The 12,846-nt window shown below is 43.2% G+C and overlaps 1 protein-coding gene across 1 annotated transcript in view; it reads right to left on the bottom strand.

Annotated features, from left to right (window-relative positions):
• LOC311129626 (diacylglycerol kinase beta-like) overlaps nt 1-12,846 on the bottom strand; it is a gene marked incomplete at its 5' end in the record, with an annotated part of 182,349 nt that overhangs the window by 77,721 nt on the left and 91,782 nt on the right. Inside the window, 4 exons of the mRNA XM_084161974.1 lie at nt 327-487; nt 6,717-6,806; nt 7,010-7,095; nt 12,542-12,616. Of these exons, the coding sequence (XP_084018100.1) occupies nt 327-487; nt 6,717-6,806; nt 7,010-7,095; nt 12,542-12,616 (412 nt within the window). The remainder of the gene's footprint in view (nt 1-326; nt 488-6,716; nt 6,807-7,009; nt 7,096-12,541; nt 12,617-12,846) is intronic.

Genomic DNA, 12,846 nt, shown 5'->3' with positions numbered 1-12,846 from the left:
AATTAACCTGCTTGAGAGGCTAAGAAACCACCAGTGATTCTGCAAATTGTTTAACTCCTGCTGGTATAGGCAATCCCATACTGTGGCATAGTACTGGGCCTATGTCCTGCTTATGTTTGGATCTGAAAATGGAAAGGCAGGTAGGATTGTGTGTGTGAGTGTTTTTAAGGATAAGAATTTGACGGTGAAAATTGGGTCTGTATGTGATTGGTTCTGCATGTGATTGGTTCTGCATGTCAACAAACATTTCCTGGTGAATCTGATAAACAGAGTGTGAGTGAGTGAGTGTGTGGGTGAGTCTGTGTGTGCATAGTCTGTTCCCTCACCACTCCGATGGAGAAGTAGTTGTTGACGATGCTGTTGGGGACTGGGTCTCCCTTCTCCTCCTTGTCTACAGGGACGATGTCGATGTTCCATCGGTCAAGCATCATATCTGTGCTGTGTTCTATGTCCCGCAGGAACTTCAGCAGGCTGCCTCCCTCATAACCTACAGGACAGGACAAAGAGACGGGTGAGACATATCACAAGGAGATACAGCCATCACACACTAAGGTCACCCACACTAAGGTCACCCGCACTAAGGTCACCCGCACAGTGGTGACCCGTCATTCAGGGCAGGTGGGGCAAAGCCATATTTTTTGCAAAAAAAAATAAATGCATGTTGCATGTTATGTTGGCATTAATACGTCACATATCAGTTTGCAAACAATGTAAAATATATATATATATCATTGAGTTAATAAAGCCGCATACAAACATGGTCTCTTTTTTGTTTTCTTGGGTATGGTAGCTCCAAAATGCGGGTGTTTCAGCCTAGCTCAGTGCTTTCTGTGGAGGTGGGGCAAGCCAGCAGAAAATAGGAGCATTGTGGCGTGATTGGCTTAGTGTTCTGTCACTCATGGGGACACTACGTCACCGCCAAGTCTAAGTCCTTAGTAAGAGTAGACATCGAAGATTCAAGCCCTTTGGGTCCTGCCATAGAGTTACATTAGAAGTGCCCTTGAAACAAGGCTCAAGGTCATTGGCCACAGATAAAATGACTTCAAATCACGTTATATGTACAGGAGCTTTGATTGGACTGATCATGTCAACATCTTACTTTCAAAATCTTAGCTAGCAGTCATCATCATGAATCAAGTCGACAATCTACTGGCAAATCCTTTTTAATCCTTGTCATATGAAGAGAAATAATGAAGAGTAAGTAAGTGCTCATCGACCATTGGACATGAACATTATACAACAAGTTGGAAATCGCAAATTCAACAATGGGAAAATACATTTTGAACGGTCATCCAACTCGGAATTGTAAATTCTGCCTCTTTCTCTTTGATGACAACATTTGCCCACGAAGGACCGCCGCGCTACCTTCCTGTTCAAGTGAGCACAGCACAACAAGGTGAGTCCAAAAATGTCTTATATGCTGCTGCATAAATGATGTAATATGCCAGGGACTGTCTGTAGCTAAGAAAGTAATACTAAGTGTTTATTGTAAGCTGTTAGTAGCCCATGTGCCTCGCCCATGTGCCTCACCCTAATAATTTGGTCTATTTTCACCTCTTAATTTCGCCAATTGTTCTGACTCGGTGGTGCTGTTCTTTTTTAGAAATGTAATCATCGAATATTGTAAGAGCTTTCATTGTCTGCTTATATGCCCCCTTTATTTATCCTACGGTTCTGACTTGGTGTACAGGGAGAACACTGTAAGAACGGTGTCACGATCGTCGAACAGAGAGGACCAAGGCGCAGCGTGGAATGCGAACATACTTTAATTATATTTCACCACACGAACAAAACGATACGTGAAGTCCTTGGTTACAGACACAAACCATACACGGAACAAGATCCCACAAACACTGTGGCAAAACAGGCTACCTAAGTATGGTTCCCAATCAGAGACAACAAGCAACAGCTGATTCACGTTGCCTCTGATTGAGAACCACACCGGCCAACATAGAAACAAATGAACTAGATAAACAACCTAGCACACAAAACACATAGAAACAACCCACCCTGGCTCAACATAACAGAGTCCCAGAGCCAGGGCGTGACAGTACCCCCCCCCCCCCAAAGGCGCGGACTGCGACCGCGCCAAACATAAACCGAACAGGGGAGGGCCGGGTGGGCATTCCTCCTCGGAGGCGGATCCGGCTCCGGGCATGACCCCCACTCCCTCTCTAACCCCCCAAAGCGCCCCTGGTCTGGTCTGGCCCTGCTGGCCGGAGCTGGACTGAACACTGGTGGAGCGGATTGCTCTAGCTCCGGAGTGGAGCACCGGTGGAACAGGCACGGGCTGTGCTGGACTGACGACGCGCACCACAGGCTTGGTGCAGGGAGCAGGGACGGGCCGGACCGGGCTGACGATGCGCACCATTGGCTTGAATAAACTAGATAAACACCATGAACTAGATAAACAACCTAGCACACAAAACACATAGAAACAACCCACCCTGGCTCAACATAACAGAGTCCCAGAGCCAGGGCGTGACAAACGGCCCATGTTCTGAATTCTGTAGCTGTACATTTCAAAAGTGCTGAACAAATAGTTATATTGACTACGTCCATCCTGGTTCTCTCATTAATGTCTTAATCGAAATTACAGATTGCCTCTTATCCACTTGTCATCCCCTTATGCCATAGTTTGTACATCTCAATTATCAGTAGAAACCACATTTGTTTAAGCAAGTCAGCCATATCAGTTATGGTTTTTTTAAAGGCAGTAAATGAGGCTGAATGAACTGTTTTGCTGCCAGACAAGGCTCCGCTGATAGCCAGGTGTAGCAGTAGTAAGGTGTTGGGACTGCTGTTGGGACTCTGCTGTTGGGACAGCTTTATGTAGGTCCTAACAGTTTGTGGGCACTGTTTGTCACTGTTATAGTGCAATTAATGTATTGTTTAGTGTTGTGTTGTGTAGTGGCTTTGCTGGCATGCATCCCACATTTATTTTAGTTTTTTGCCCCACCAAGATTTACATGCTAAAATCGCCACTGCACCCGCACTAAGGTCACCCACACTAAGGTCGTCCACACTAAGATCACCCACACTGTCAGACCCGGCTCTTAGAACGAGTTTTATAAATTGATTAAGATCTAGTATTCATCAAGTTGCATAGTGCTTTCTGTATTCCATTTGACGTGAGGTCAGAGGCCTTAGATTCCTAGAAGCAAGCAAAGAGAAAACTAAGATTGAGTTGTGACAAGGGAGTACATCTGAAGCCCTCACACTGCGACTGACAAAACAGCCTAATGGCAGACAGTATGGGTGTACACAATAGAGTCATCATTGTGGCCGTATGTCCCAGAGGGGATGAAGAGGAGTTAATAAGTAAGTACACTGCCACGGGATAGAACTCGTAACTCCTGAGTGGCGCAGTGGTCTAAGGCACTGCATCGCAGTGCTAACTGTGCCACTAGAGATCCTGGTTCGAATCCAGGCTCTGTCGCAGCCGGCCGCGACCGGGAGACTCATGGGCGGCGCACAATTGGCCCAGCATCGTCCAGGGTAGGGGAGGGAATGGCCGGCAGGGATGTAGCTCAGTTGATAGAGCATGGCGTTTGCAACGCCAGGGTTGTGGGTTCGTTTCCCACGGGGGGCCAGTATAAAAAAATAATATATATGTATTCACTAACTGTAAGTCGCTCTAAATGACTAAAATGTAAATGTAACCTCCAGGCCTCTTTGAGACAGACTGTTGGTAGACGGTATGGGCGTACACAAAATACCCATCATTAAACTGTGGTACGGGATAGAACGGGACCTCTCTGAGAGAGAGTGTTGGTACACTGAAAAATGCTGGGTTAAAAACAACCCAATTTGGGTTCTTTGGAAACCCAGCACTGGGTAAATATTGGACATAACACACGTTGGGTTATTTTGACCCAGCCAGTTGTGTGAATAACCCAACATGTTGGGTTGTTGGTAATTATCCAAACATGGTTTAATTTAATTATCAGTTAGGTATTTTTTACTGTCATGCTGGGTTGACATGCAGCTGGGTCTTTCTTAATGTAATCCTATGGTTATTTCAAGAGGCGTGGCTTACAGATAGATGTTATTGGCCACCCATGAGAGTAAATGTCATTCCTTTTCATCATGTTAAGTTTACATACTGCAATTAAAATATCTTTTTTTTTTTGCATTTTACACATTCAAATCAAATCCAAAATCAAATCAATTTTTATTTGTCACATGTGCCGAATACAACAGGTGTAGACCTTACCGTGAAATGCTTACTTAACCAACAATGCAGTTTTAAGAAAACTAAGATTTAAGAAAATATTTACTAAATAAACTAAAGTAAAAATAAAATAAAAAGGACCAACAATAAAATAAGAGTAATGAGGCTATATACAGGGGGTACCGGTACCGAGTCAATGTGCAGGGTACAGGTTAGTCAAGGTAATTGAGGTAATATGTACATGTAGGTAGGGTAAAGTGTCTATGCATAGATAATAAACAGCGAGTAGCAGCAGATCTGAGGACCCATGCCAAATCTTTTCAGTCTCCTGAGGGGGAATAGGCGTTGTTGTGCCCTCTTCATGACTGTCTTGGTGTGTTTGGACCATGATAGTTTGTTGGTGATGTGGACACCAAGGAACTTGAAGCTCTCAACCTGCTCCACTACAGCCCTGTCGATGAGAATGGGGGCGTGCTCGGCCCTCCTTTTCCTGTAGTCCACGATCATCTCCTTTGTCTTGTATTCTTCTAGAATGTTACGATTATTTATTACATATTATAATAAGGTGGTATCTTTCCCAACAATGGGATATGCATTAGCTTTAAGGCAATTCATACACTTCTGTAAGCCTGATTGAAGCTACAAAAATGTCAATGTTCAACCTTAACATGTGATAACTATACAACAGAATAGATGAACATGAATGACATTTACTCTTAGGGTTGGCTAAAAATAACTATCTGAAAGCCACTCCCCTACTAAACTTGCCTCTAGTCTTCTGATCTGATCCGCTGGGTCACGTCTCAATAACCCAGCATCAACAAACCAAGTGAACCAACGCCTGCAACCCAGCAGTTGGGTCAACCAAACAACCCAGCAGTTGGGTCAACCAAACAACCCAGCAGTTGAGTCAACCAAACAACCTAGCATTTTTTAGAGTGTAGAAGTAGAGAGTAGAGGCATACACAATAGGGTCATCATTATACTGTGCCATGGGATAGAACCCCCAACCCCTGGCGGGCTCCGGTAAGCGGGTCCTCTGTGTTGGAGACCAAGTGGGTCTGAACAACAATGACTCTAATGATGTCTGTGATCAGTACTGCTGAGAGGTGGGCCGGGGTGTTAGCGTTACACCAGTGGCTGTCATGGAGGCGTGAGTGTCTAATGAGGACCCATCACTCAGAGCACCAGGGGACTTTAACACTCACATGGCGACCCGTCCTGAGAGCCAGGGTTCATGTGTGATGACACGTGTTCCCCCTTCTGTGCTCCAGACCTGGGTTCACCTAGTATTTGAAATCTTTCAAATAATGGAACTGTGCTTGATTTTTCAAAAACTATGTGAACCCAGGTCTGCATCAGGGGATGTTGACACAGAGCCATGGCCCGTGTGATGACACGCATTTCCCCTCACGTGCTCTCCAACAGTCTGAGCATTTTCTAAATCACAGAGGGAAAAAGCAATGATGATGTAATGTAAGAAGCCAATTAGCCTACTTTATACACTGAAGATTGAACAAAAAGCTCACCGACTACTTATGACACAATAGCATGCTCTTTCATGTTTGCATACAAGCATATTTCACTATACGTGATGCACACATAGACTTACATACAGCCCAGTCCTGACTTATATAGTTACAAAACAGGCCCATAACATCTATCGTATGACATCTGCCAGTTAACAGGAGATCGATAGGAGATTCTGTCACCAAACACAATTTGGATGATTGGTTTACTATGCTAGGAATTAAAAAGCATGTGCAATATGTTTCTACACACAGACCACTGTGATACAGTACGTCACTCACAGTTCCAGCTTCTGAATCTACTACTGTACTATCTGTAAATATGGTCATAAAACTTAATGTCTTCACAGAAACAATCCAGATGCTTTTAAAAGATTTTTCGAGAAGATAATATATTAAACTGGTGCTTGGTCGAAAAGCCCCTGGGAACTAACTGTCCATTTAGTTTACAAATATCAGATCATAAGCCTGCTGCCTGGCTAAAGTGCTCGGTTGGTCTTTACTCTACACAAGCCAGGGTCAGGTCAAGCAGTCTGTCATAATCAGGGTCGCAATCATTGGCCCAAAAACAGGCCCAGCCAATGGCGAGCAGGGATTATATAGGAACTCTGCTTTGCATTATAGAACACTTTCAAATTAGCTCTATGAGGATGGGTTTAGAACAGTGGAAGCTGGTGGGAGGAGCTATAGGAGGAGGGCTCATTGTAATGGCTGGAATGGAATTCATGGAACGGAGTCAAATGTGGTTTCCATATGTGTGATGTGTTTGATACCGTTCCATTCATTCCATTCCAGCCATTACAATGAGCCTGTCCTCCTATAGCTCCTCCCACCAGCCTTCACTGGTTTAGAACCACGAGGACACGACAGGTGCATTGTGAAGATATTGAGGAAAATATTGCTGATGGGAGCTTTCAGTAATTAGGTAGAAGTAAAAGAATACTCGCACTGCGATCTATGTACACACACACTCACACATACATACACACACACACACACACACAGCTTCTCACCTCCGCCCCAGCGTAGGCATCTTGCCAGGTCGTTCCCTGTGCCCAGAGGGAGGATAGCCACAGGGGGATCTTTTGCGAAGTTGGCCTTGTCTGCAGATGGACAGATAACGATAAGATAATGATTAGAATTTGGAGAAAAACATTAAGATTTAACCAGAGTACTGTACAGTATAGTGTTATAGTCTCCTATGCTTATCAGGCACACACACACACACTCACAGCTATAAAGGTGGACAGATTTGACTGTGTTCATGTATAATACATGGGTTTAATCCAATAGAATTAAGACACACCAATGCAGTCTAAGATCCATCCCACTGTCCCGTCCCCTCCACACGCCAGCACCTGGAAATCAGGGACATCATGGAAGAAGTTGAGCCTGGGAAGACATAAATACATAAATACGTAAATATACAAGTACACACACACACACACACACACACACACACACACACACACACACACACAGAGAGAGAGACAATACAGCAATACACTACGGAAAAATAAGTCCGAAATCAGCTCAATGTAACTGAAGAATCCATAGAATCGAACCACTTCTGGGAAAATTGGAACACACTAAACAAACAACAACACGAGGAGTTATCTATCCAAAACAGAGATGTATAGATAAACCACTTCTCCAATCTTTTTGACTCTATAACAAAGATATGCGTCAACAGCAACCTTGGGAAAATCCTCTGCATTATCATTAACAGCAGACTCGTACATTTACTCAGTGAAAACAACATACTGAGCAAATGTCAAATTGGCTTTTTATCAAATTACCGTACGACAGACCACATATTCACCCTGCACACCCTAATTGACAAACAAACAAACCAAAACAAAGGCAAAGTCTTCTCATGCTTTGTTGATTTCAAAAAAGCTTTTGATTCAATTTGGCATGAGGGTCTGCTATACAAATTGATGGAAAGCAGTGTTGGGGGAAAAACATACAACATTATAAAATCCATGTACACAAACAACAAGTGTGCTGTTAAAATTGGCAAAAAACACGCACATTTATTTCCACAGGGCCGGGGGGTGAGATAGGAATGCAGCTTGAGCCCCACCCTCTTCAACATATATATCAATGAATTGGCGAGGGTGCTAGAACAGTCTGCAGCATCTGGTCTCACCCTACTAGAATCTGAAGTCAAATATCTACTGTTTGCTGATGATCTGGTGCTTCTGTCCCCAACCAAGGAGGGCCTACAGCAGCACCTAGATCTTCTGCACAGATTCTGTCAGACGTGGGCCCTGACAGTAAATCTCAGTAAGACAAAAATATCTAGTTGCCAGGACCACAAATACAAATTCCATCTAGACACCGTTGCCCTAGAGCACACAAAAAAACTATACATACCTAGGCCTAAACATCAGTGCCACAGGTAACTTCCACAAAGCTGTGAACGATCTGAGAGACAAGGCAAGAAGGGCCTTCTATGCCGTCAAAAGGAACATAACATTCGACATACCAATTAGAATCTGGCTAAAAATACTTGAATCCGTTATAGAACCCATTGCCTTTCATGGTTGTCAAGTCTGGGGTCCGCTCACAAACCAAGAATTCACAAAATGGGACAAACACCAAATTGAGACTCTGCATGCAGAACTCTGCAAAAATATCCTCCTTGTACAACATAAAACACCAAATAATGCATGCAGAGCAGAATTAGGCAGATACCCGCTAATTATCAAAATCCAGAAAAGAGACGTTCAATACTATAACCACCTAAGAGGAAGCGATTCCCAAACCTTCCATAACAAAGCCATCACCTACAGAGAGATGAACCTGAAGAAAAGTCCCCTAAGCAAGCTGTTCCAGGGGCTCTGTTCACAAATACAAACCCCAGAGCCCCAGGACAGCAACACAATTAGACCCAGATAAATTCTGAGAAAACAAACATATAGAATGCTATTTGGCCATTAACAGAGAGTACACAGTGGCAGAATACCTGACCTACTGTGACTGATCCAAAATTAAGGAAAGCTTTGACTATGTGCACACTGCCCACAAAATTAGGTGGAAACTGAGCTGCACTTCCTAACCTCCTGTCAAATGTATGTGTCACACCCTGGCTCTGGGGACTCTATATTTTGAGCCAGGGTGTGTAGTTTCTATGTGTTTGTGTTTCTATGTCGTGTTCTAGTATTGTATTTCTATGTTGGCCAGTGTGGTTCTCAATCAGAGGCAACGAGTGTCAGCTGTGGCTGGTTGTCTCTGATTGGGAACCATATTTAAACTGTCTGTTTTCCCTTTGTGTTTGTGGGATCTTGTTTCCGTTTGGTTTGTTCCGTGTCGGTTGTGTTAAACCGTAGGACTGCACGTATCGTTTGTTGTTTTGTTTATTGTCCGTATTTATCACTAAAGATAAATAAACATGTTCGTTCATCACGCTGCGCCTTGGTCTACTCCATATAACGATCGTGACAGTATGACCATATTAGAGACACACATTTCCCTCAGATTACACAGACCCACAAAGAATTTGAAATACAAATCCAATTTTGATCAACTCCCATATCTATTGGGTGAAATACCACAGTGTGCCATCACAGCAGCAATAATTTTGACCTGTTGCCTCAAGAAAAGGGCAACCAGTGAAGAACAAACACCATTGTGAATATTTATGTTGATTTATTTTCCCTTTTGTACTTTAACTATTTGCACATTGTTACAACACTGTATATAGCCATAATATGACATTTGAAATGTCTCTATTCCTTTGGAACTTTTGTGAGTGTAATGTTTACTGTAAATGTTTTATTGTTTATTTAACTTTTGTTTATTCTCTATTTCACTTGCTTTGACAATGTAAACATATGTTTCCCATATGTTTCCCAATAAAGCCCTTTGAATTGAATTGAATTGACAGAGACAGAGAGAGAGCGAGAGATGCATTAAAGTGACTGGTGCCTGGCCAGAGAGTGTCACCTTCAAAGGGACCTTTCATCTGGGCCAGGACAAAGGTGTTGACAGGGGCTTTCATCTGTCCCCAAAAAACAGCTGCGGTGCAAACATCACACTGGTGTGTGGGTGTGTGGGTGTGTGTGTGTGTGTGCCTGTGCCCATGTATGCCTGTGTGTGTGCATGCATGACACACATATCTGTTCATGCGTGTGCTGTGTGTGTGCATGCGTGCGTGTGTGTGTGTGTGTGTGTGTGTGTGTGTGTGTGTGTGTGTGTGTGTGTGTGTGTGTGTGTGTGTGTGTGTGTGTGTGTGTGTGTGTGTGTGTGTGTGTGCGTACCACTGACAAGGCTGGTGACACCAGTGTGACAGACAGCTGTCTCACCTGGTCATTGAGGTGAACTGCACTAACGCTCAGTGATGCACAACACCAGCATGCCAGCACTTCAGGGAAATCTGTAGCTACAGCACCGATCTGGGTATGTATCACATTTAACAAAACAGTTGCACGTCAACATTAAACATTAATATCCTTTAACCTAACCGCATGAGGCTTGACAATTCGTGACAATGTTTTATGCATGTGGGCTTAGTTGGAGAAAGTGTATCAACAACAGGGCCAAATGAGGATCTGCATTAACAGGAACAATGAGAGAGACCTCACTCTTAATCTACACAAAACAACTAATTGTATTCTCTAAACAAATCACTCACCTTCATTCTGCCACTTGTCTAAAAGCCTGGTGGTGACTGAGGCTGTTGCCATGGTGCCCATGGTAACGGCGCTGGAGAACTTGTCTGGGTCTATATTTACCCTGTCTGCTATGCTATACAGCCAGACTAAATTAGGCCTGTCTTTAGCTGCACATATTGAGATATGTATCCATAATGGCCTGATAAATATGCCTTTGTAAGTGTTGTACGTATGGCCAACAATGGAGGAGTAACACAAGAGAAGAGAATGAAGAAAGATTAAAAAAGATAACTTGGCTGTCATAATATCAGATTGATCCGCCACACGTCCATGTGCTGATGATATACTGTATGGTTGTCTGTCAAGCATCATCACTTTCATAACCAAGCTATTCCCTCATTAAGATTCAACTCTCAAAGATGGTTGACATTAAATGACAATAAAACAGCATATGCACAAACCACTGTTCCCCTCCATCCTACTACCTCATACACACCATCGCCAGTTTCTTCACTGCTCTCGTTATGAAAGGTAGTGCAACTTATCACGACTAATAACAACTACCAGGGGGAGGCAGGGGGAGTAGGAAGGGGAGGCAGGGGGAGTAGGAGGGGGAGCCAGGGGGAGGGGGAGGGGGAGGGGGAGGGGGAGGGGGAGGGGGAGGCAGGGATAGAAGAACTTGGCCACTCTCAGGAGATAGCATTCATGTTTGTTGTTGCTGTGTAGGGCATTTCTCCCGAATGAACTGTTCCATATTGCACAACTCAACCAAGGTACAAGGTATCCTCTGGCTAGGATGATGTGCATATCGGGTGTGTGTTTGTATGTCATGTAGGTGAAGTGTGTGTGTGTTTGTGTGTCAAGTGTGTGAAGTGTGTGCGTGTTTGTGTGTCAAGTGGGTGAAGTGTGTGTGTGTTTTTGTGTGTGCGTGCGCATGTCCTTGTTTACATGTACTGTTTCTAACACAGTGGTTCCACAGGCTTTTAAGACCTCTTGACCTCTAAAGCAGAGCAGCTGAATTAATGGAGAATAGAGGATATGGGGTAGATATAGGGTCGAGGAGAGAAGATAGAGTCTGATGGTGCAGTAGCTTACTGCCAATGTTGTGTTCAGTAAAAATACATGTTGAACCCCAGTGAACCCTGGCCTGTATTCTGTTGCACAACCAAGTTCCATCTGGGACAGAAGAAAATTCCAAATAGAACAACTTTGCGTGGGTCCAAGATTTCGAGAATTTCGCTAACAATTACTCAATTTTCAGTCTTTCAACCCAATTTTTTTTTATGGCAATACTTTTGTGGCACACTTAATTACTTTTGTATTTTTTTCTACTTTGTATTTATTATGGATCCCCATTAGCTGCTACCAAGGCAGCAGCTACTCTTCCTGGGGTCCAGCAAAATTAAGGCAGTTATACATTTTAAAAACATTACAATACATTCAGAACAGATTTCACAACATATTAAGTGTGTGCCCTCAGGCCTCTACTCTACTACCAAATACAGTACTAGTCAAAAGTTTAGACACACCTACTCATTCCAGGTTTTTATTTTATTTTACTATTTTCTACATTGTAGAAAATAAAGAAAAACCCTTGAATGAGTAGGTGTTCTAAAACTTTTGACCAGTAGTGTACAATTAAAATCACTTGGATCTGATTTCCTGGTGTTTTCACAGTCTTTTATCTCCAACAATGAAAAATTAAAATACAAATATTGACATTTTCTTTTTTCTTTTTTTTTCAAAAAACTTGCGGGCCAAATGAGACCACCCACGGGACAGTTGGGGAACCTTGTTCTACACATATAATTTTTAACTATTTTCTGTATAGATCAAATCTCAGAACAAGGGCTGTATCTATAGTGTGACCACACCATGGGTATATAGTGATTCATTAGCCGTACCCCACCATGGGTATATAGTGATTCATTAGCCGTACCCCACCATGGGTCTATAGTGATTCATTAGTCTTACCCCACCATGGGTCTATAGTGATGAATTAGCCTTACCCCACCATGGGTCTATAGTATTGAATTAGTCTTACCCCACCATTGGTCTATAGTGATGAATTAGTCTTACCCCACCATGGGTCTATAGTGATGAATTAGTCTTACCCCACCATGGGTCTATAGTGATGAATTAGTCTTACCCCACCATGGGTCTATAGTGATTAATTGGTCTTACCCCACCATGGGTCTATAGTGATGAATTGGTCTTACCCCACCATGGGTCCCCCTCGGTCCAGACTGTACACCTGCCTGGGGTTCAGCAGGTACTGGAACTTTCTCAATACCCTGTAGAATACATTTCACAGCTGTGTTAGAGTTACTGCACATACACACAACCTGACAAACTCAAACTGTATGTGCAACAATGGAGCCAGAGAGCGAGGGAAAGAGAGAAAGAGAGAGAGGTAATACTTCATGCATAAAAAGACAGACATAGAATGTGAAGTAGCACCATTTAATTACAGGTGTTACTTAAAAAGCACAGATAACATGGAGTCAATGTTATTTTGCTCTAA

The sequence above is a fragment of the Coregonus lavaretus genome (genome assembly GCF_964263955.1).
Source record: "Coregonus lavaretus genome assembly, chromosome: 5".
Taxonomy (NCBI): domain Eukaryota; kingdom Metazoa; phylum Chordata; class Actinopteri; order Salmoniformes; family Salmonidae; genus Coregonus; species Coregonus lavaretus.
Note: the sequence above shows the minus strand (reverse complement) of the source record. Positions and strands in the feature narration are given on the sequence as shown.